The sequence below is a fragment of the Epinephelus moara genome, chromosome 11 (assembly GCF_006386435.1).
Source record: "Epinephelus moara isolate mb chromosome 11, YSFRI_EMoa_1.0, whole genome shotgun sequence".
Lineage (NCBI taxonomy): Eukaryota > Metazoa > Chordata > Actinopteri > Perciformes > Serranidae > Epinephelus > Epinephelus moara.
In genome coordinates, this window is record NC_065516.1 from 25992034 (window position 1) to 26016883 (window position 24850).

The following is a 24850-nucleotide window of genomic DNA, read 5'->3' on the forward strand; positions in this document are numbered from 1 at the left end:
AAGGACAGAGGGATGTCGTATGCTGTAAAGCCCTGTGAGGCTAATTGTGATTTGAGATATTGGGCTTTATAAATTTGATTGATTGATTGATTGATTGATTGATTGATTGATTGATGACAAATTTTATAAGTGGATTCAAAGTTCGGAGAGATATCCCTGTAGGACTGTGACACATATTGTATATGCTCCGGAATCAGGGCCATTGTCCTGCACCTGGTTAGGTACTGTGTGAGCTGTGTAACCAGTAAAAATATGTGTATATATGAAAACTACACTCGGGCGGACAGCAGGTGAGAACAAAAATATATTTCTAATTTTTCAGAGTAAAACAAATGAAAAACATGTGCAGTACATGTGTAATATTATCAGGCAACAATTCTTCTTATTTTGAAAGTCAATGACACAAGTCGAACCTTTGACCCCGTCGTCAAATTCGTCACCAATGTTAAGGACTCCAGCAGTAAAACTGTGCAGCCCAAGGATGAGATGGCAGCCTACATCGAGTTCAAGACACCCAAGGATCGGGTGATCGGGTCGGGTTGGAGGACTTTCATTAACGGGTCCCGGCAGGTTTGGCTTTGACTTAGACATAATAACGGGTAATGGGTTGGTTCTGGTACTGAGCTTTACGGGTAAGGTCGGTGCAGGTTTTCAAAAATGGACCCATGCAGGACTCTGATCAGGGCTGTGATTGAAAGTGCTGGAAACAAATATTTAGCTGATACTCTGAGGCCCCATGCTGTCCTCTGTTGTCAGGAAGCAAAAGCCTTATATGATATTTAGACCATACAATAAAGCACTGCGATGACATCAAGTGCAATACTTCTCCAAGTAAACGTGACAATAAACCTTCACTATATTGACACATATTTCAGTGGAATTCAATCTGTTGTTCCGTTTGAAAGAGTTCAGTTTTAGGTCATCCCATAGATAAATATTGTAGATGTAATAAATGATACATTATTTGATTGGCGTGTTTTCTTTTCTCTGACTCAAACAGCATCACATCTGTCAAACCAGATCAACAACACTGACGAGACCAGATCACACCTCCGACAAAAGGCCAGTGTCAGTCTCACCAACCAATACATCAGTCCGACCCTATTCTGTGTGATTCAGTCACAGAGAGATGTAGGTCTGTAGTTCCGGGTGGCTCAGTATTGAAGCTGGGGAAAAAAGCTGTCAGAAAGTAGGGCAGCGAGGGGAGGAGGGCTGGTTTGTAGACCTGCACTTGAGTCTTTGTAGTCTTTGATCCTGACCACGGTGGCTTAGCTTCATGTGCTCTCTGGCTGGCCCAGACTCAGCAGTGGCCTATAAATACCTGGCACGTCTGCGCAGCCAGGTAACCTCAATACCCTGCAGCACACTAAGATGCAAAGCTCTCACACTAAGGTCGCCGCGAGCTGAATTACTGTTCACCTTGCACTATTTGCTACCAGCAGCATCAACATGTTTTGCATCTGAAATCAGAGTTTTCATTGAGACAAATATTTGTGCTGCAGTGAAAAGACTTAAAACCTCTTTACATTTTTAAAACAGGAACATTTTTCCTTTTGAGTCTTTTCACTGTTGGACTACCTGCAGTGTTTATGTGTTACACACTCAATGGGAGGCTTCCTTTGAACTGGTATGGGGCAAGGATGTATAACACTCTCTGTCTCTTCCTCACACACACACAGTAGACTACAAAATAGGTGAGCATAAATTTCCCCCAGCCAGTTTCCAACTGGATCACCCTTTGGCCTCTCCCCCCCCCCCCCCCGTGTTACACACTACCCGTCACATCCACACACACACTTCCACTTCTAGGGGCCGGAGCTCGGTCACAGGAAGAGAGGGGTACTTGATCACGCCTCTGACAGGACAACATGGAGACAATCTAAGGAAAGTTAGGACCACTATAAAATAAAAATGATAGTAAGATGAAACAATTGTCTTGGTTACACACACGTGCCTGCACTTAGCCCCAGAAAAACACACCAGGGGAGGTAGTTTTGATTTTGACAGCATCTGCCAGTGTATTGTATCTACACACACACACACACAGATATTGATTACACCGCTGTACATGCACCATTATACCTGAAGCTAAATTTAAGAGACATCCACACACTCAAACAGAGAGACGCAACTCCAGAGGGGCTCTGTGGTGACCGTTTCCTCTTCCTGTTTCCTGCTGCTTACTGAGACTTGAGATGAGTCAGTCCTCGGGGGAGTCACTGCTAGCTCACACACACATGCACACACTAGCACGTAGCCACTCACAGACACTCTCGTATGCAAACATCTTAATCCCACGTTCGCGTTTAAAAGGTCCGTGTGGTATTTTAAATGTCAGAGAGTCCCTGTCAGAGGAATCGCTACACCTTTTTGTAGAATGCGTAAAAAAAAGGGGAAATGACTTGTAGCCTCGGTCACACCGCAGCCATACTGGTGCCAGTGTTTCTCCTGTTTCAGCTAATTTCCCAGAAACCCAGTTACAGTAGGGAGGTGTTGTTGCCAAATGCTCTAGTTCTTGTCTTAATCTGTTTCCCCAGTCTCACAGTCCTCTATCTGACATCACAAAGAAGGGTGCTTTCAGGGTGCAACAGAGAAAACATCCATGTGGACGAGGCGGGCTGAGAACAAGCCCACGTGCAGTTAGACCACAATCTGAGCCTTTACCGGAACGAAGTTGGTGTGTGCATGTCTTAGCCTCATTAATTAACTTGCTTTGTTGGCAGGAAAACAGAGATAAAATGCCTCAGTGATGTATCAGTGTATAGTATCATGCAACCAAATCTGATTTAAATTCTTTGTGGCCCTTAAAGGTGGTCAAAACAGACATGCTAACACTTCACTCACCCTTACACTGATCTTGACCTTCCCCGCATGCTGTATCTTATCTTATCTTATCTTATCTTATCTGATCTGATCTGATCTGATCTGATCTGATCTGATCTTAACACTGAATTGGGAAGAAAACTTTGTTATCTCTGTCTGAAGCTAATCTCACAAACTACTGAGCCTATCAGCCTAATATTTTCTGTGCCCATTTACAACTGGATGCTCAAGGACTTCTTGTGATTGCAGTGATTCACAAATGTTGAAAATATATTGACTGTTTTATACCATCACTAGTCTAAGTGGGCGGAAGTTTGCTGCATAGATCAGCCTCTCATTGGGCGGAACGAGCCACCCGCTGAAGTCCCGCCCTACCACCTCTGGTTGTCATAGTCGACAAACGTCCTTTACTAACTTTTGCTGTGTTTGATCTTGTGGGGATGTAGCCATTTTTCTGCCATGGTTCGCGTCCTGTTGGTGATATTTTTGTGGGCGTGTTAGACCAAAACCTGTTTCCCCCTGGCAATATTTTTGCAAGCGCACCGTTGCTGTGGCACCGCCAAGAACGATTGTGATTGGTTGAAAGAAATAAAAAAAGCCGGGGCTTTTTTTTCTCCAATCTTAAAGTGAGAGTCGGCCCAGCCAGACGTTTCTTTTCTTGAGAAAGGTCTGGTGAGTGAGACTATACCATCACTGACTGCTGACTCCTCTCCCCTCTTGACCAGATAGTAGGGGCTGTAAAGTTTTATCAGCTCGGATGAAAACAACCTTACCTACTATGTTGCAGGCCACATTTCAGCCCATGACGTGCATGATTTGTGATCATTTGTAATTGTGGAAGATTTGTGACTGTGTTAAAGTCATTAAAAATACATTCACCTTCATATTTACATTGTATATGTTTCACATACAGTGCCTTCGCAGCAGGAAAACTTAATCTGCTCTGTGCAACACGCTGTGACTGTCAGAAATAGCCAAAGTGTGCATTTTTTTAGCTTCTGAAACATGCTGCGCCGCGTCCGCTGGAAATACAAGAAGTGTCTCAAGTGGCCGCAGTCAGCGCACTACTCATCCATGTCTGAGACTGTTTATGCTTTATGTTTTAAATGGTAACATTTAATGCATGTGTTTGTAAAGTACTGAGCGTACGACTGGATAAATTAGATTTGGATTAGATGGCATAATTTGTGAACAGATGCTTTGATACAGTTTTGCTGTAATCTCAAATTACGAAGAATTTCCCAGATTTTGTTTTTATGTTGTTGTTTTTTAATTGCAGAGGCATGCAAGAAAAAGTTTTCTTCCTGAACTCAACATACACAGGGTGAGTTATTGAGTAATTGATATAAAATGGTCATCTGGGGGTGAAGTATTCCCTCAAGCTCTGATGTTGCTGGACATCCTCTTTGCTCATCTTTGTATTCAAGTTAAAAAAAACAACAACTACCTGATATAGAACAATGTAAAATAGTGTAGGGGCCTGTTAAAGCAACACAAGCATCCAAAACAACAAATTCTGTCCACCTATGTCACTATTTTGATCAGAAATGAGCTGTTATATCTCTCCCCATGAAATACCCCTACATCTGTGGCAACCCAGGTGATGGTTGCCATGGCTAAGACATCCTGCAGGCTCACACAGGGATCAAACAGATGTCCGCCATCATCAAAGAAGTTTCTCTCTGACACCCTGAAACAATCAAAGACACAATCCATCTCAGCTGCTGCTGGAAAGCAGGGAGGCACAGAGCTCTCTGGCCAAGCAATATACAGCCAGCACGGGTTGGGTGTGTGCGTTTTTGCACATGTGTGCGTGCATTCACGCTTAAGGAAAGCCAGTTGATTTGAAAAGTATGATTCCAGTGGAAGCTGATGTCATGCAGCCAGTCACTGGGAGTCTGTGGATTATACACAGAGCTTTCAGCACAACAGCTTTAGAGCAGGTTCCATCAAATTGCTTTGGACACACAATAACTCCAAATGCATTGTAAGTGAAAGTATGTGAAGCGTGAACGTTTTTTCAGACACAGCCCCAACACTGGAACTCGAGGTAAATGCACTGTGATTTTAGAGCGAATGTTTCTACAGAAAACAGACGATCCAGATTTCTCTACAGTGACGCCTGAGGTTTGATGAAATAGTATAATGTATTTTTTAACTCCTTAATAACATAACTTTCTTCTCTCAGACCAAAATAATGAAAGTCAAGGTGGATTACAGACTCTCGCCACACCCAGAGATATGAGTCTGTTAATGCTACAAAATCTGAACTCTGCACATTCATACTGCGAATTCGTCAGTCAAGATACACGTATGCAGACGACACCTCTGTTTACTGATCTGAAACAATCACTTTTGCAACTGATGACATGGTACGCTTTTTTCCCATTTCCACTGCAAGTGGAACTCAAGTTGTGGATGGTACCAATGGAGCCGTTCTGTACCATCCCTATTTTTGGTCTACTCTATACATTGAACACAATATAGTTTAAACGCACATGCACACACAAAACCAAACACATGATTCCCTCCCATCCCCTGGTGGAGATGATGAAGGTTCATCCCTCACACAACCACCTCTTACTTTATATCATTTCTCAACAGAAACATTTTTCTTATTAAGACAGAAATACAAGTCAAAGGTTTAAATTTCTGACAGACTATTCCCCACATCATGTAAACATTAAAACAGTGGGTCCCAACTGGTTGAGCCGCAGGGTCCAGATCTCTCCTTAGCTATTAGTTCAAGGTCCACATGGTTTAATACATTTGGGATCATACTTGTGTTTGGCCATGTCGTTGAGCAAGTAGCTGTCCGTTAGTCACTCACTACAGCAGGAAACGGCACTTCAAAATAAAAGCTATCTCCTGGATATTTAATGTACTGGAAATACAGTGTGTTTCTATTTTTCAAACTTGACATGTTTGCGAGTCAATTGTGGTCAATTCAGAATGGACCCATGACCCACTTTTGGACCGCAAACAACCAGTTGGGAACCAATGCATTAAAAATGTTGAGGCAGGATAGCCAATATCATGTTTATGTCTGATGTTGTGGCCTGTTTCTGAGGTGGATTCTGAAAAAGTTTTCTTTCTTTAAGCATATGAAATGCTTAAAATACAAGAAGGAACAATCTACAATAACTGTATGTGGTTTGCTTTTGAATGGTAAACTACACATGTAAATAAATGGGGTTCACTTTGTTTTTCTGGACCTTGGACACACTGGGCCTTGAGGGAAAAGTCAACAAATACGCCTAACCTTCCAGAGGCCTGATTGGTTGCTGGTCTTGTCATCCTGGTTCTATGTAAGGGGGGCTGACTGGGTTTTATCTCATGCATTCTCACTGGGATCAACTGGTGTTCAGTCTGTTGGTCGTGGTTTATTTGTGTGAGCCTCACAGATCAGGTGGGAGAACATGGGCACTGAATACTCACAGCACGACTATGACAGGTATTCTCTTGTACTTTATAAAGGTGCGTTGGAGCAGCCATGCCTCTTACCAGATGTAGGCATAGATGAGTCTCTGCTGAAATACTCTGGCCTTGACTCTAACGCTGTGCTGCAGAGTTACTCTAACGAGCTGGTCAGCATGCTGCCGGGCTACATCAGCAGGTTGGGAACTACTTTGGGTCGACTGAATTCAGTCCCAAATGCTGTTGGACTTGGAGCATTGGTGATTTCCATGATCATGGAGCTCTGCATTAAGAGCACCACCCAAACAAATGACAACTCATACAGCATGTTCCGACGTGTGTTTGGTGTGGAGAAAGCCTCAGGTGTGTGGGACACGATGTCAGAGTATCTCAGGCGCCATTGCATATTCCTGAACAATAACCAACGATTACAGAGGGAGCTTCGGAGACTAGAAGAGCAGCTGAGCAACCATCTCACCATCCTCAGAAACTCCCTGCTGCATGATGGACAGATGAGCACCCGTGGGTTCAAAATCTGGGTAAACGGAGCCTCCTTTCATCTCCAGATGTTGATCCATGAGGCTCGACTGAATATTCTGACTGGCACAAATGCATCAGACTATGAGAACACTACCTCAGACCATGTTAGTGCAATTGAAGCTGCCATCGGTGTGTATTTGCAGGAACTGGATGATCTGTTAGAGAAATACAAGACTCACAAGACCAGTACCACTGCCATCAGATATTTTTCCAGAGAGTGTGTTCCTGCTGGATGCTCCACTCCAGCACGTTGTATTATAGAAAATGATGAGACAGGATGCTCAAAATATTTTTATCAGTCTGGACAGAAAGAGCCCTGCGCACAACCTGAATTAATTCAAGCTTATATGAATCACGTTTTCTCAAAATATGAACCCATCTCAGGTTTAAAGAGTCATTTTTCAAATATCAAGATCAACCTCAACTCTCTCATCACCCAACATATTTCATTCACTGTGCCATCGGCAGGTTAGTTTAGGGTTGTTCTTTGGTTTCACTCATCATAACTATCACTCATCATGTATGCAAGACACAAAAAAAATAATATTAAGAAAAAATATTGAAGAAAATGTGCTTGTTTTTACAGATAAATGATTTCATTAATTCATTGTGTAGCTAAAGACTGACTCAAACTGTATGTTAAAATTAACTGTATCAGCCAAACAAACCAACCTGCCATGCACAGCTGCAGAGGTCTCCACCAATATGGGTTTCTGAAGTCCACATTTGTGTGCCCACAACACCGCGGACTTCCTGTGCATTTGTATCTTTTGTTCTCAAGATAGAACTGCAACAGCATTTAGACCCTGATGAGAACGTTAGACACTGTACTACAAGTCAGACTCATGAATCTACAGCAGGTGGGTTCACAGATACTTAAGGCTGACGGTTTAATTGCAGGTTTAACCGACTGACACCTACGAAGCTGTAAAGTAAAACCTCCTACGCCACACTTGAAAGACTCCTCTGGTAATCTACTTGAGGACAGCACAGATCTGAGAGGAGACTCCACAGGCTAGTGCTTGATTTGTAAAAGAAATAGACCAATATCATCCCGATGTATTGACCATCCGCTACACTGATGTCCTAATGGCAGCTATCAAAATCCAGTCTCCATAGCAATTGTGGACCAGCTTAGCCACGCAGTAAAGATACACCCCAAGTATCCATTAGCACGTAGCAGACATATGATATCAGACCACACAGATCTGCTGGAGAGAGCACGGCTGAAGGACAAAGGAAAGAGATAGCAAGGGAGAGAAGATGGGGGGCTGCATCAGCCTTTAGTGGGTTTCCGTGGTTAAATTTATCACAGTCAACTGAGGAGGAAGACACTAATCAATAAAACCTCTCTGTCTGTCTCCCTCTTCCTTTCCATCTTTGCTCTCCCCTCCCCCCCGGCTGTCATTTTCCACCCCCCACCAAAATAGTCAGCATCTTCATCAGCCTAAAAATGCTGGAGAGCCAGTGGTGGACGATGGTAATGGAGAGGAGCCCACCAGTGCTGAGTTGACACTGTCTTTGTGTGCAGAGGTCCATAGAGAGTAATGCGTGAGGCTTTAAACATGTCCTGCGCTGTGGGAAACTTCTCTTAATAATATGTAATTGTGTTGTCAGCACTCATTCATGTGAATAAAAATGCAAATTGTTAACCACAGTAAAAGTCTTGCAAAAATGTTAACACACAGATTCAGTTTGACCTACAGCGTACAGTACATGTGGAGGCTTTACTGTAACAAACCAACTCTAAAAAACGACTCAAATGGTGTGAGGAACATTTAAAGCTTCATCTGCGTCTGATTAACTGCTCGTGATATCGACAGTGAACGCGTGGTGATTTCACTACAGATGGACAAAAAGAGCGCAGCTGCAAAAACCAGAGCATGCAGCATTAATCTCTTATTGCCAGATTATTTACATATGATACGGCTAAATGCATGCAGGTGTGGCATCTCCAGGCCCATTTAAAGGAAGTTGCAGTGCAGTGAAATTTGCATAGTCTACAGAATGGAACGCAGCAGATGATCTGAGGTTACTTTAGCATGTAGGAATCAGCCCACATGAAGCCCACAGTGTTCATCAATCATCCAAATGTGCTTTGTGTGTCTCCACTGCATGTCTTTAAGATTTTAAGCAAGGTCTTTAATCATTGTAATTCCTAACCTACAACAGAAATATGGCCGAAAGAGTGCAATCTCACAAAACAATTGGAATATCTTTGAATGAATAGTTTGATAAGTTAGGATCCGTGCTTACTTGCACTCATGCAGAGAGTTAGATAAGAACCTCAACACTAGTGAAGCTCCAACTTAACACATACCAGCATCTCTGAAGCTAACTAACATTTTTCATCTTGTTTGTTTAATCTTTGGAAAAACAAATAAATAAAATTTGTAGTTTTTCAGGGGGTATTGTCTGGGGCTGAGTGTCGTCGTCGATGTGACATTGCCATGCAAGCAGATGACACTCCTAGAAGCTACTGTATCTTAATTAGTACGCACTAGAGTGCTGAGCAAGTTTGGTTATTTTGACAGGTCTAAATTAGCTGTTTCCCCCTTTTTCATTTTTATGCTAACAGTCTTAATGCTAATCTAGGCTATCAGGCTGCTAGCAGTAGCTTCAGACTGTAAAGTATCCATAAACAATGGACTATATTATATCTTAGGAAAAGTTATGCACTCAGTTCGTATGAACCCTCACAAATTAATTTTATACGGGACACTAGCAGCGGTCTCCTGGGTAAAAGTCCTGCATTTGTTTGATCCAACCAACACCCCGACCGCATCCTTACTGTTACCTGCTCAGCCTTTTTTCCCTTTAAGGGCGGTGGCCTTGTGGGTAACCTGTGAGGGTGTCACATGTGTTTTGTCGTGTATGGAGGGAAGCTGCTCTCTCGGGGTGTCATGATGAAGACGGCAGGCGGCAAAGAGCGATGATAGTCAGTACAATTCAGTGTCTAGATGAGTTCAGGGCTGCTGCTCAATGTCATGAGACGTTATTGTTTTGTGGTGACTGCAATAAAGCCAGTCTTGGTGAATGGTACCTAAATGCCTCACCGCTAGAAGCTAGTTACCAGCTAATAATGAGCCAAGTTGAAATTGATGTTAACAAACCAGCGTGTTCCCAACTACAGTTCGGGGCCGGTAAGCTGTTTCTGAGAGAGGTAACATCACGCAGACGTTGTTGCTCATTATAACACATCACCTGATTTAGTCCTTTGCTTCCATCACATAGCAAAAGACTGTCTGCAGTGCATAGGTCACATGATCACAGCCTACTGACTCATGATTATGAATTATAGTAAATTACTTTTCGTAGGGATGAGTGCAATCAGTGACTCTTGGCAAGAAAAGAAATAATGATGTTTCCCAAAACTTCAAAAATATTTCTGTTAGTCATTAAAACATATATGATGCACAAACCATATATAGTCTAATAGTCATTTGAAATCAGTATTAGTCATTTCAAATTTGAGTTAATACATACATGGTTCAGTAGAAAAATGATCCAGTCGTCCGAAAAGATAAATAATGCTGTAATACATAAAGGCTCCTATTGCTGTTTTACTGGCATACGTAAAAAAAATATGCATACTTATCTGATTTTTTATTGTAATAATTACATTGTGCATTCATTAGGTAATATTCTGTCACACTGTTAAAGATAAACATGTGTGGCTTGATGAATCAGACTCCAGTGAGTCACTTTAACATGGAGTCCTGTGGTCAGTGAACACATCTTACAAACAGTGAATGACAGCAGCGCAGCAAAGATAATGTGCTGCTGTTACTGGTTTCACTGTGTGTTCCTAAAATTAAAGTATGCTGCATTATTTAATGGGTCAGTCCATGACGCTCACTTTTTCCAACTGCTAAGCGACTGTCCATCATGTGACAGTGAGTATGGAAAGCATCTGTCAGCACTTTGACTCTATTTTTTAAAAGAGCTGATACGAGATGACTGGATTTAGCAATAAAAAGAAGTGAGACAGTTAGTCACTCACTCTGAGGAATGATGATGGCAGCGTGTATTTTCAATCATGTCACAACTGGGGATACTTGACGTTTTTACACGAGATCAGCTGGGTTACGTCAGCGGAGCTATATACTCTTGTGTTGGGCACAGTAAAATTAAATCCACAGTTTTATTTTGTCTCTATCAAATGCCACTACAAGACGAACAGACTTGAAGCAGCAAGAGGAAATCGTAGCTCCAATATCTTGTCTAAATACTTCATACCATCATCTGTCTCTTTCTCTCTGCCAGGTGTGTATCAGTGTGTGTGCATGCCCTGTGCAGCCAAGTTTCTGTTCTCCCTACAGAGCCCACAGCCCTCCATGTGTCTACAAGACAGATGTGCAAACCAGATGTTCCTGCTCTGAGGGGAAAGGGCAACAGACGGACCTGCTGTATTTGTCAGTTTCCCTACTGTTGTGCGGCCTCAGTTTGAATCCAAGAACACCAACAAGTTTTTGTCAGATGTATCGGTGTTATCGCAAATTCAAAAACACAATCTCCTTTTGAGTCTGCTCGTGTTTTTTCAAGACCTGAATCTCATGAGGGACTCGTCCTTTACTGCTGGACTCCTTCCCAGCTCTTAAAGGTGGAGGAGTCGAGACTTTTCGGGCCATATGGTGAAGACTGTCTCATGTGACTTCAGTTCAAAACATGTCCGGTGTAACAGCAGGCAGGAAAATACCTGAAGATTACACAGCACAACTGCTGAAGCCCAGAGAGCGAAAAGAGACATTCAGCATGTTTTTCCTCACACAGACTCTATTAAGACCACCACACAAATTTTAAAATAAACAGACATGGTTGATGTTTTATTCAGTAGCAGGTCCGGCAGCTATTTTTAAAACAAAAAAAAAGAAGAAGCTGGAACTGCAGGTGAGTGGCAGCTTCTCCCATCCTCTCCTCTCCTCACTCCATTAGCCTCTGCAGAGCCAGCCAAGCGAGGATTACGGGGCCGGCTTGCTGTCTAATTTCAGAGATGTTAAATTCACTCTGGGCAATGTGGGATTCACTCAAGAGAGTCATCAAAGTGTTGTGCTCGAGCAAACTGAAATCACTGAGGGAAATGAGGAATAAATCGGACACCACAAAAAGTGGAAACAAGGCTGTGCTTGGAGACTGTTCATGGAGAAAGTGAGATTTTTTTAACCTCACTCAGCTACCAAGTATTGACAAAAGGCCATTCAGTGTCAAGTTATGGTCAAAACTCAATAAAGCATCTGGCATTTATAGTTTGGGGCCAGTGGGGGAAGAAGTATAGTAATAGTACCTCAAGTACCAAAAGTAGAACTCATTATCTAAAATGGCCCATTTCAAAATATTTTATATGAATTATGGGTTATAATCACTGATGCATTCATTCGTTTCTCACTTTAATGTTGCAGCTCGTAAAGATGGAGCTTATTTTAATTATGTACATACTGCTGGGTAACTTAAAGGTCTAACATATAGGATTCAGTGGCATGTAGCAGTGAGGCTGCAGATTGCAACCGACTGAAACTCCTGATGCAAAAATGGGAAAAGCAAATGGCCCTATCAGATCAGATCAGATCGATGGAACAGAGGAGCAGCTGTTTGTAAGTGAAAGGAAACTTTTCAGAGCGCAACAAATGTTAAGTTTCACTTTCACTGTGCCAGGCATTAAACTACTCCGTCCGTGACCAGAGTACATGTATAATGAATAACTGAATGGTAGGCTTTTTCCAGCAGCGCTCCTAATGAACGGTCTAGCTCTGAAATAGAAAATCAATACATGGCAGCAGATGTTGTTATCGTGACGGGCCGCCACAAATAAATGAATGTCTGAGAAACCCTGCAACTAAGCATTTAAAAAAAACCTACTGCATACTTGTTGCTTGTGGGCAAATAGTTAAGCTACGCCGTGCTAATGGTGGCACGTGTGCCTGAGGTTCTAAGGTAACAAAAACACAATCAGTACGTTTACATGCACAGTTATAGCTCGAGTAGGCTATTTAATTAGACTACTGTCCTTGTCCCAGTATACAAGCACGGGAGGGGATTCCATTTATTGACTGAAATATGTCCGACCCTCTCAGCTTAACAGACCTTTTTCCGGTTGCCCTATTACGTCAAAGACCATACAATTGACAAACAAGTTAGCTACGGTTCTAGTGGCAAACTTTTCAGCTCTGTTCATTTCAACCATCAAACAATGCATGGCTCTGAATGTAGATTACCAAGTTGTGACCAGCTTCTCTTTCTGTTACACATTTAATCCTTTCAACTTCCAGGTCAAAGCCCAAGGCAGACAGTATGACTCCCAATCACATTATTCGGTGTTAGTCCGACTTTGAGAAATTCCATTTAGTACAATTTCGGTCAAACAAACATTTACATGTGTTTTAAAAGTCCAGTTTCAGTTGGACTAACACAATAAATCAATTTTTCTCTGATGTCACGTGAACATACTGAATGACTTAGTTTCATGTGATTACAAACTGATGAAAACAAAGTTATGAATATTCCAATTCTGTCAGTATATTCCCCTAAATCCTACACACTGGACCTTTTAATGTATACTAAAACATTTTAATTTATTAGTTGATTTCTATTTTGTATTAATAATGTAAATCTATGGCGACTAACTAAAGCTTTTTTTTAAATCAATTTTGTGAAGCAAAAACTACAGTATTTGCTTCCTAACTGTAGAAATGTTGCCTATAAAATAGTGAAAAATTGAAAACACTGAAGTACAAGTACCTCAACATTGAACTTAAGTGCAGTACCTGAGTAAATGTAAACTTGGCACCACTGTTTGGGGTACCATCAATCTCAGAGTAGTTTTTGAGAGTAGTCTATTCTCAAAACAGATTTGTTGGACAGAACTGTAACAGGATATGTAAAATATCAGCATTTGTAGGAATACATTTTGCTTTCTTGTGTTAGATATTCTTAAGTTGGTTAAATAGGAAGCTACAGCTAGCAGCCTGTTAGCTTAGCCTAGCAAACTGGCAACTGGAAACAGCTAGCCTGGCTCTGCCTAAACAAAAACTGCCTACCAGCACCTCTAAAGCTCACAAATGAACACATTTTATTTAGCATGTTTGATCTGTACAAACCAGCCAAAATATTGTCATGTGTTAGATATTCTAATTATATGGCCGTTAAATAGGAAGCTACAGCTAGAAGCCTGTTAGCTTAGCCTAAACTGGCAACAGTGGGAAACAGCCAGCCTGGCGCTGCGCTAACAAAAACTAAAGCTCACTAATGAACACATTATAGCCTATTAGTGTGTTTAATCTGTACAAAAACAACCCAGCCAAAATACAGTCATGTGTTATATTCTCATTATATGTCTGTTAAATAGGAAGCTACAGCTATCGGCCTGTTAGCATAGCACAATGGGAAACAGCTAGCTTGGCCCTGCACTAACAAAGCCTGCTATGTTTAGTGTTTTTACCTGTACAAAAACAAACCAGCAAAAATATAGTCATGCATTAAATTCCCATGTAAAAACTGCAAGTAGTTGTTTTTACACTAAGCTAAGCTAACTGGCTGCTGGATGTAGCTTCATATTTAGTCTGCAGACAGAGTGGTATCAAAAGACATATTTGTTAATTGAATTTAATGATAAAGAAGTTCTTTAGACTGATCCGACAAGGTGTTTTCCTGACTATGTTTTTATAGCCTGTGTTTACATTTCAAGTAGCAGCTTCAGCCTGTAAAGCCCTGCATCTGTGTTGCTTTAAAATGCATACAGGGGCTGACATTTGAACAGAAAAGCACATGAATGCAAAATCACAAGAGTGAGCAAATCTACAAAGCTCCTAACAGTAGGTTTTTTTTTCTTTTTTGGTTATTCAGGAGTAAGGATAAAGATTTGTATTTGCATACTCTACAATAATTCACTGAGCCAATGTTGGTCCTTCAGTAGATTTTCTCTGAAAATATTTCCCTACCAGGCTGAAGAAAGGAACTTGCCAGCAGTCCAAATGTGTTTTAATTATAGATGACTTAATGAATAGATGACTAAATTCTCTCAGCTACTTAATTCAGCTCAGCACAGCAGCAAAGATGCATGTTCAAGTAGGGATAAAAGGTGCTGTTGACCATATCTAAAGCTTTTCTCAGTCTCCCTTTATTCTAAGAAATGTTGTTATAAGATCTGCAATGCATCGCACTCTAAATGGCTTTTTTTCATACATATTACATCATTAAGAGTTCATCTGACGGACTGTATTAACATAATATGTTAATGATGAAATTATACCATCATTTGTAAGTCAAAGGCTTCATTACGTGAGTGTTTTTCACTGGATATTAGACAATTCGTTTTTCACATTTTAAGTTACACAAACACCAAAATAATCAAAAGCCAATCTCTGTTGGGAACACACACATGATTTTGCCAATGCACAGATACATTGGAAAGTTTTATACAAATGAACAGATAGCTTATCTTGGGAGGACAAGGTGGTGTGTTGACTCATATTCTACAAAAGTTTGCCACGTTTAAGTTGTGTGGCAATTTCACATGCCTTCATTTCACAAGTTACCTTTCGTAAACGTTTCTCTGGTAGTTTTTTGCCGTGAAAAGGGAAGTTCAACAGATGAATGTTTAGGGGTAATTTTTCATTCATCAAAAAATACCTAAAAGTCTGTTCACCTTTAACTGATGGTTAGGTTTTTTTTCATAATCTGGGATGTGGTTTCATGTTGTTGGTTTCGTTGTCTCATAATAGCCACATTAAAAAATGCCAGCCACTGGAAACCAGCAGAAGTGTACTGTTCCTTTTTATTAGAAATCCGCTATTAAAGTCTGTGTTTCACTTCTGATATGATAAATATGATCCTATTAATTTGCATTAATGTGGGGCTGATTAAATTCATGCTGCGTATTTTTTTTCATCTTAGCTGACTGCAATATTAATAACTGATGTTATTATAACTGCTGGAGTATTTTTAGCATCCCATGCTGCTCCGAATGCCACTTCTTCGCATATTTTATCACAATTAAATGAAGAACGATGACAGCTTGTCAATCGATACGTCTCTGTGTCTTCCAATGTTTCTCCCACTGACACATATACACACATTTTAAGGTAGCGTACATGACCCTGTCCTCTCATAAACGCCTAATACCATGTGCACCAGGGTCTGGCAGCATCCCCTCTCTTTCTCTCTCTGATTTCTGAGTAAATCTCCTGGGGACTTCAGCAGCAGGGCTGTCAAAGAGCCGCAGACAGCTTCACAGCACTACAAGCAGAGTCCTATCAAAGTAATGAACCCGAGGCCAGACTTTAACCCCTCGTAAAGTCTGCACGCTGAGGCGTATTCACTATAATGAGAGGAAGTGATTAAAGAGCTGGGTCATGTTGCTGACTTCAGCTTTGGCTTGGAGTTTGGGAGCGTGAGGAAAGCTACAATATGACCTAAGACTGTGTTGAATTGCACCAGGAATGTGATCTACTAATGGCACTGTAGACATGATCCAGAGGCCACTGGAATAGTTATAGTGAGAGGATGAACTAAACACAGATTAAGCACAGTGGATTACAGTATTTATAAATCTTTGCAAACAGAAATACAGGCACTGGATGCACCAAGACCTTCATTATAATTTAAAAATCCACTTATAAATAATTTTGACTAAGTTCCATGATTTCCACACAAAGACAAGAGTGGGCGTTGAAGCACATTTGACTAATTCAATTCGGTCTTTGGGGACAGCTGGTGAACACAGTGAGGGTGGACGCCGGCTGTCGTTACCAGGAGCCAAGCCTCCACCTCATTCTTTTTTCACCGAGCAACGGTGCCTTACCTTTCCAAAGTCCCTGACGTCAAAGAGGTCAAAGGCCTCGAACATCTCGCTTTTCTTCATGCCAAATTCCTCGCTGCACACCGCCAGGAAAGTCCTGATATTCTTCAGGCACAGGAACTGTGGTGGGAAGACAGAAAGGGTTCATCTGTAAGTGAGTAATGTGTTATATTTCATTTTCAAAGAGCTGGATGCATATTTTTTCACTGTATGGCTTCAGATAGTGCTGTTTTTCTGTTCTGACTGCTACAGTAGCTTTCTGGCTGTCTAATCAGGGCGCGCAGCCGAGGACCTGCTAGACACACTGGAGGACAACAGCTCTGAAAGATAGATGAGTCAGTGTTTATAGGCACCATGAGAGCTTCTTGTTTCATTAATATGATGTATTTCCTGTTGAAATAGGACAGTGGAGTGATGCGTAATTAGGAAGAGATAATTCAAGACAGAGATCTTCCTCCTACTGGTACAGTATGATGTAACCACTAAGATAAGATCTCGCCTCATATTTGCAGGTTGACAGTGCAGTACCATTGTAATTTACTCCCACTGTGTTCTTTTGATTTTTCACCTCTCTGTTTACAGATGGCCACAAATGTTCAGTCTGCTCACAATGGTCTAATTAACACTGAATTTGGCAAAAAGCAAATCAGTACAGTTGAGACAAAAAAGCAGCCATGACTGCGATATTCTTTCATTGTGGTTGTATTTTTGGTTCCAAAACCTACTGGGCACAGGCCCAGGGGCCCAAAGTGTCAGGGGCCCACCTGGCCTTCACCTGCAAAATGTCACTCAAGAGATACCAACCTGGAAGAAACTCAAAATGACCACAAAGAGATGCAAAACAGCCACACGGAGACACAAAGGGACTCTCAAAGACTACGATAAGAGACAAAACAACTAACAAAATGACTACAAAGAGACAAAAACAACTACAAAGAGACTCAAAATGGCTACAAAGACACACAATACAACTACAAAGAGACTCAAAATGACTACAAAGAAACAAAAACAACTACAAAGAGACTCAAAATGACTACAAAGACACAATACAACTACAAAGAGACTCAAAGTGACTACAAAGAGACTCAAAATGACTACAAAGACACACAATACAACTACAAAGAGACTCAAAGTGACTACAAAGAGATAAAAAGAAACAAAAACAACTACAAAGAGACTCAAAGTGACTACAAAGAAACAAAAACAACAACAAAGAGCCACAAAGTGACTACAAAGACACTCAAAATGACTACAAAGACACAAAACAACTACAAAGAGACTCGAAATGACTACAAAGAGACACAAAGTGACTACAAAGAGACTCAAAATGACTACAAAGACACACAAAACAACTACAAAGACACACAAAACAACTACAAAGAGACTCGAAATGATTACAAAGAGACACAAAACCACAAAGAGATGCAAAACATCAACAAAAAGAGGCTAAACAATCATTAAGTCTGTGTGTCCTGCTCCTGTGTAGGAGAGGTGGTGGGGCCTTCTGCCTGTATGTGCCAATTGTCTCAAATCCGCCCATGGCTACATAATGTTGTAATGCTCTTTCAATCAATACCTCGATCGGTTTCTGTGGGGGATCTCTAGTCTTTCTTTGTTCACCACTCATTTCTGCTGCCCAGTTCTAAGAATGTCACCAGTGTCACTGTGAGCATATTAGCATGTTGATGTTAGCTTTAAGCGGATAGACTATGTATCAGAAAAAGAATCAGAAACAGTTTTTGGCCGGGCAGGTTTGCACATACAAGGAAGTTATCTCTGTGATTTGATGCAAAACAATAAACACAATTGCAACAGTGTTCCTAAATCACCTCAAATATGAATGTGATATTTCTGCACTGCAATATCTTGTGACCAGACTGTAAACCCAAACACTTTCACAATAAATACAGGGAATTCTGTTGCAGTCAATTACGTGTCTTAATTCATCCCGTTGTTTTGACACTTTTATGTCACAATTTGAGTCATGGACTAATTTACATAGAAGATAACAAGGTTGTTACCAACCATAAAGCAACACGATGTACAAAAGGTCAGGGAGTTCTTCCTCAGCTCATTTTTATACACTGTGAGCTTAATTACAGCTGAGCGTGCACCTTGACCCAGGAAAACTGAATCAAACAATCAATAAGAAACTCCTCTAATAAACAAGGTCATTTACTGAGTGTGTTTTCTGCCTCGTCTGCAACCTAAATCTAAATCTCGCTAATGATGTTAATGGGGCTTCATCCAGAAACAATTAATCCAAATTATGCAGCAGTTAGCGCTGAATGCTGCCCGACGACAGCAAGGACGCCAGCTAAACTGGGAAAACTGGGGGGTGGGGGCAGCCGCAGAGTTAAATAAGGTTCATTCTGTTTGTGATGAGTGGACAGCGGTGAGTAAAGGGGAAGGTGTCAACATTTGGTAGTTAGCCAATGTGCTGTGACTTCCTGTAGCTTATACAGGATGGAACAAAAAGAGTGCTGGTAGAAGAGATGGTTGGGGGGGTTGGGGAGTTTTTGCCACATCGCTGTCCACCACAGTGCTGGGGTTGTTTCACCAGATGACGCCACCTTTAAATCTGCATTTTACTGTGTTAATGTTGCACTGAAACTGTCCAGTGTTTGAAAGAGTAGAAGCTGGTATTCTAACATGCAAATATTTGCAGTAAGTCAACGCTCACCTGTCACAGGCGGATCATTACACATGGGTAATGTGGCTTCATGCAAAGAGACACTGGCATGGTGGGACTGGTGCGGAGCTATATCAGTGTCAATATTGGCATGCAGGGTACAAAGACAACATATCGCAGCCAACACAAAGGCATGCTGTGCAAAACTAACTGCATTTGATCAGTGAGGCGTTATGGCTGCACCAGTACAATGCCCCGGCATCTGAAATGAACACACACTGAAAACACTGGACTGCTGTACATACAAAGGTGGATTCGGACAGTGCTCGAAAATGGACTTGACGCATCACAGTTACAGTAAAATGGCAGCTATAGGCTTGTTGTCCTCATCCTCTTTAGAAAATGTCACTATTGCTAACTTAATTAAGGTGAGAGTCTGAGGTGCATGGGAGCAACCCAGGAGGACTGCAGCTGCATCATCCCCTTCTTCTTTATGTTCTTCTTGGGTAACAGGTTTACAGGAAGTGGATTTCATTAGGCATTTCCTGTTTCTTAAAGACAGCAGAACCCCATGCCACACTGCTAATATGTGGAGTCCGCACTCAAAGGCCCGACTTCGACTTAACAACCTTAAATAATTCAGTCAGTGTCATCTTGGAAAACAAACGGCTCGTGACAAGACGCAGGCAAACTTATTCTGATATTCATAACACACCTTCGCCCTCGTGGTAAAAAGCAAAATGAGATTTGTCAGTACGGCGCATGTCCATGCATCAAATATGAAATGCCTCTCCACTCCAATTGAATTAGGCTTTACAGATGGCTTCACAATAGAGAGAAAAGCCCCCAGCCAATGAGCTCCAGATAAGAGGCAGTGTAAAGCAGCCGACGAGCAGTGAGTGAATAATATCGAATGTTTACACTTGTACACATCACTTTCTTTTATCAGACAAGCACATCTTGTCTGCCTGGAGTCTCTGGAGAGTCCCAAAGGACCTCGGCATTATTATCTGAGGGAAGCAGCTTCACAGAGCGCATATGAAAGACAGTGTCTCTGCTACACTGAGCTGAAGACAGTAGAGGGGGAATTGTATTAACAAGAGTGTAGCAGCATGAGGCAACCAGTAACTGTTCCACTGGCAGCTCTTCTTCTGCATTAGTGACTCTCTGGGGGCTCAGCGAGTGAATGGCCTCATAACATGTGGATGTGTGTACGCACATCTGTATCTGCCTGTGTGTGCTGAAGCCTTTCTACATGCATAAGCCAGTGCCATTATGGTAAACTAAAATTAATTTTGCTTATTTTGCCATTTTGTGAAATGCACTTATTAACTTTCTAATCGAGAGATAGATGAGACTGATACCACTCTTCTGTCTGTACACTAAATATGAAGCTAGCCAGTTAGCTTAGCTTAGCACAAAGTCTAGAAGCAGCTAGCCTGGCCCTCTCTGAAAGGGACACTTCACTGAGATCACTACTCTATTTTTCCCTATAACTGTCTCTATTTCTTGACTTTACAGGTTCAACAAACACAAAAGTACAAGATGTTCACTTGTTATATCTTGAGCCAGGCTGGTTCTTCCCCACAGTTTCCTGTATTTGTGCTAAGCTAAGCTAACTGGCTGCACATCCATGTTTAGCATACACACAGCTGAGTGGTATTTATCTTTCCACACATCTAACTGTCCTTAAGCGAGTTAATATTCGTCCCCAAACTGTCCCTAACTAACTTTAAAGCTGGAATAAAACTTGTTAAATACTGTGCATGAAAGCCAAAAAAATATATAGGCCTACATTTGCTTAGGAAGACCATGGAATGCAGTTGAAATGGGAAAGCTAGTTCGTGGACCTTTAGTTAGAGGAGCTGCATGTGATATTCAGAGCAAACAACTATTTGCTGTGTAAAGATACAGTGGAGTAATGGCAAGTTATGCTCCCTCTGTGTATTGTAATTCAATGACAAGATGTTCACTTGTTATATCTTGAGCCAGGCTAGGTCTTTACCCCCAGTTTCCTGTCTTTATGCTAAGCTAAGCTAACTGGCTGCAGATCCATGTTTAGCATACAAACAGCAGAGTGGTATTTATCTTTCCACCTCTAACCCTCCTTAAGAGACTTAATATTCTCCCCCAAACTAACTTTAAAGCTGAAATAAAACTATTTTTGCATGAATGCCAAAAAAAACAGTTACATCTACTAAAGGGGAAAAGCTAGTAAGTGGACTTTTTAGTTAAAGGAGCTGCACGTGATATTCAGAGCAAACATCTATTTTGTGTGTAATGATATAGTGGAGTAATGACAAGTTAAGCTACCTCTGCGTATTGTAATCGAAGCTTTGTTTTCCTAAAAGTAATGCACCAAAATTCATGCCTATCCCACGTTATTTGAAAAGCTGTAATCATGTGAACAATGCACTGACAGGAGTAAAGAATTAAGCTAGAGGAGGTCTCATAAGAGGCGAGGTTGGTGTGGTTGATGGAGCACAGGATTCCCCAGGAGATCAGTGTTCGGAGTGAACTTTGAGTCATTTTAAGGCACATCGTCACTGTGTTTCTTTTCCTAAACCTAACCACAGTAACTTTACTTGCCTAAATCTAACCTCCGTAATTTTACATTAAATGCGTAACTTTATCTTGAATACGTAACATCATTCAATGGGCACTAATTTGTAGGATATCATACAAATGTAAGGTTTACAAGTCATTTTATGTGTTTTAGTAATTCGCTAAAAATGCATTTACAGTGTTTTTGCAGTTAACTATTTACAAATTTATGTTCACAATTATTATTTACATATTTATGTTAAATATTTGTGGCAGCATCGTTTAAAACATTTAAATAATTAATTCTTTTAAAAATTAATTAAAAATAATGTAATTCTCACACACATTTACCTCAGTCTGAGTCCTTCTAGCGTCTCACTGGTCAGTTAAGAGACACGTGACCCATAACAAGGAAGTGTAACCAGGAAATGTGGTTGTTGTGAAGCTGCTGACGTGTGGAGAATGGTAAAGTGCTGCTTAAGAGAATATCCGTCTCCATTCTGGTGTGTACTCCCAACAAGAGTGACCCAACCATCACACGTTGAACCCTCAGGTTACTCAAACTGTTGTATGAGGATACGTTGAGCTGCACGTGCATGTTAGTGCATGTGTGTATTCTACTGGCCGGCTCATCATCATCGCTCTGCACTGAACTCATATGGTCGCAGAAGCGTGGCACTGACCCTCCAATTTCTACCCAGGATGAATGTTGGGTAGAGTTCATTGAAGACTTTTGCAACTGTGTTTTTGTTTTTTGAAGTGTCCCCAGTTATTGACACTAACAGGCCTAATATCGACCATTAGGTTATATCCTTAACACAACACACTAGACACTAGAGTCCACCGGTTACACTTATGTGATGTGTTTGTGAAACAAATATCAGCCAGTAGTTTCTTGTCAGATTTTTTTTTAACTTTCAATACATTAACTAATTCGTTGCACTCTAATTATAACCCTCCTTTTTCTAAATGTACCAAGTGAAACTGCTTCCAATCCAAGCAAAATATAACCAGCAGCGTTTGCATACCTATTTCTGCATTTCAATGAATCCTACAAATAACCTCATTGTGTAGAATAAGGAATTAAGGCTAGATTATGCTGCAGCATCTCAGCAGGAAGCTCCACACACACATTGACTCCGTTAGGAATGAAAATGCATAGTTTATACACGAGCAATGTACGCAGGGTTTAAAATCCCACCGGTGCGTTACATTTCCAAGACCAACCATCTGGAATATAAGGCAAAAAAATTATTCCTGTAAGACAAGCCATCTCGCTGCTGTGCTTCTGATATGAGCCAGGTCGTGCTCTGTATCCACAATAAGTATCCAGTTTCTGCTTATGTATTCCTTCATACAAGTCAAAGCTCCATAGCAACGAGCTGGAGCCTTTTATGGCCCCCGTGCGTATTGTGGAGCTTAATGAAATCCTGCACTTGTTCTCTCATAGATCTACAGAGTGAGAGACAGCCAGAGTTTGGCCATCATACTGCTTAAACCTTGCTGAGCACCAATTAATGGCAATCAAATACACGAGTCTCTCGCAGAGGGAATCAAGGCCTGTGTATAGAAGCTCATTTAAAAAGCTCTCTGTGTCTGACTCTGTTATGTTTGCTGACAGCAGTGTGAGAAAGTAAAGTGGAAAATTATTAAGAGGCATTGTAAAGAGGAAAAAGACACTAATAAGACATATGTCTGTCAGTTCCAAAGCCCTGCAGGATATTGTCTCCGGAGCGAATGACATAATGCGCACAGGTCTGGTCTGTGGATCTCTTTTGTCAAGACTCTGTAAGTCATAACTGGTGGGTGACATATCACAATCTAGGTCACATCCATGTCATGTTGGAGCTTTTCTCAGCTGTGTAACCAGGAAATGGGAGGTGGGACGTAGGCGAAGTTCGGCCAGGCGGCTGACGAAAAGCACTGCTGCTTTCTCTCACACTGAGGTTGGGGGTCATCACAGCAGACAGTGCGGCCAGACGCCCATCAGCTTACTCATCTTAATGGGATATTGTGAGTGTTACAGTGGTCAGCAGCTTTTCATTCCAGTGATAAACTGTGGTAACTGGTTTCCCCTCCTCTCTGGTTGAAGGTGTGCTAAAGTGTGAAATGAGCTGCTTGTTTGGTCGGAGTAAAAACCCGCCGACTTGATTTACAAACGACTCCTGACTTACAATGTTGCATGCAGATGGTGTTTCCACTCACTTTTTCCAGTCACTTTCGTGACTCAGAATATCCCCTGCTAATTAGTGACAGCCTCTTTATCACCCTTTATCTGCTCACATTTCCAGTGAAGGGCTGCTGTGTTTTTTCAGAAGTTTGGCTCATGGGTCACCTCCCTCTTTAGGTGAGGAGAGGGTTAGCATGAAGGTCATCTGTGTTTCCTGCTAATTCATCCATTTAGTATGTAATGTTGTAAAGGTATACCATGCAGAATTGTCAGTTACTGTTTGGTGATTTGCCTCTCTCTATTTCTGTTTTTCGGTGCTGTGTCTCTTGAATGTTGCTTACAGTCTGGTTCCTGGTTACTACCTTTTTATAAAGCCCCAACCTTACTTGAACACTGTGAGGCTACACGCTCATAAACGCCCCTAACACACAAAATAAAAAGAAAATAAGATAATATAGGCAGACAAATCCTGCATAGTATGTCATTGTGGGTGACACTGACGAGCATTATCCAAAGTGAGAGATAAAAAAATCGAACATATTGCTTTTGGAAGTCTAAATGTTAAAGCGTGATGTCGACTGTATGGATTCTGTCACTGTTTAGAATGTGTTAAGTTCTCCTACAGTAAAAAGGTCTGTTACGGCAGTTACTGAGTTTTCCGTAATGTCAGTGAACGCATCACTCCCTTGTGTGTTTTCGGTTTTTAGACGCAGTGAAGCCTGTCAGTCACTACTAGTACCTATGACAGTGACTTGTCTGAGATACCCACTTGTGATTGGCAGAGGTTTAAAGCAACACAATGGAGTTTTTGAGCCCTCAAAATATATATCCAAGATCCTTGTGGTAGTACATCAACTCACAATAGGTTCCTCCATCTTTGCTTCCATCAGCGTCTGTTTCGCTTGCACTGGCACTACGCAGTTTCAGGGTT

The 24850-nt window shown here is 41.3% G+C and overlaps 1 protein-coding gene across 1 annotated transcript in view; it reads right to left on the reverse strand.

Annotated features, from left to right (window-relative positions):
- The window catches only part of LOC126398166 (guanine nucleotide exchange factor VAV3), a 125173-nt gene that overhangs the window by 90465 nt on the left and 9858 nt on the right, over positions 1 to 24850 (reverse strand). The window contains exon 2 of the mRNA XM_050057388.1: positions 16577 to 16693. Coding sequence (XP_049913345.1) covers positions 16577 to 16693 — 117 coding nt within the window. The remainder of the gene's footprint in view (positions 1 to 16576; positions 16694 to 24850) is intronic.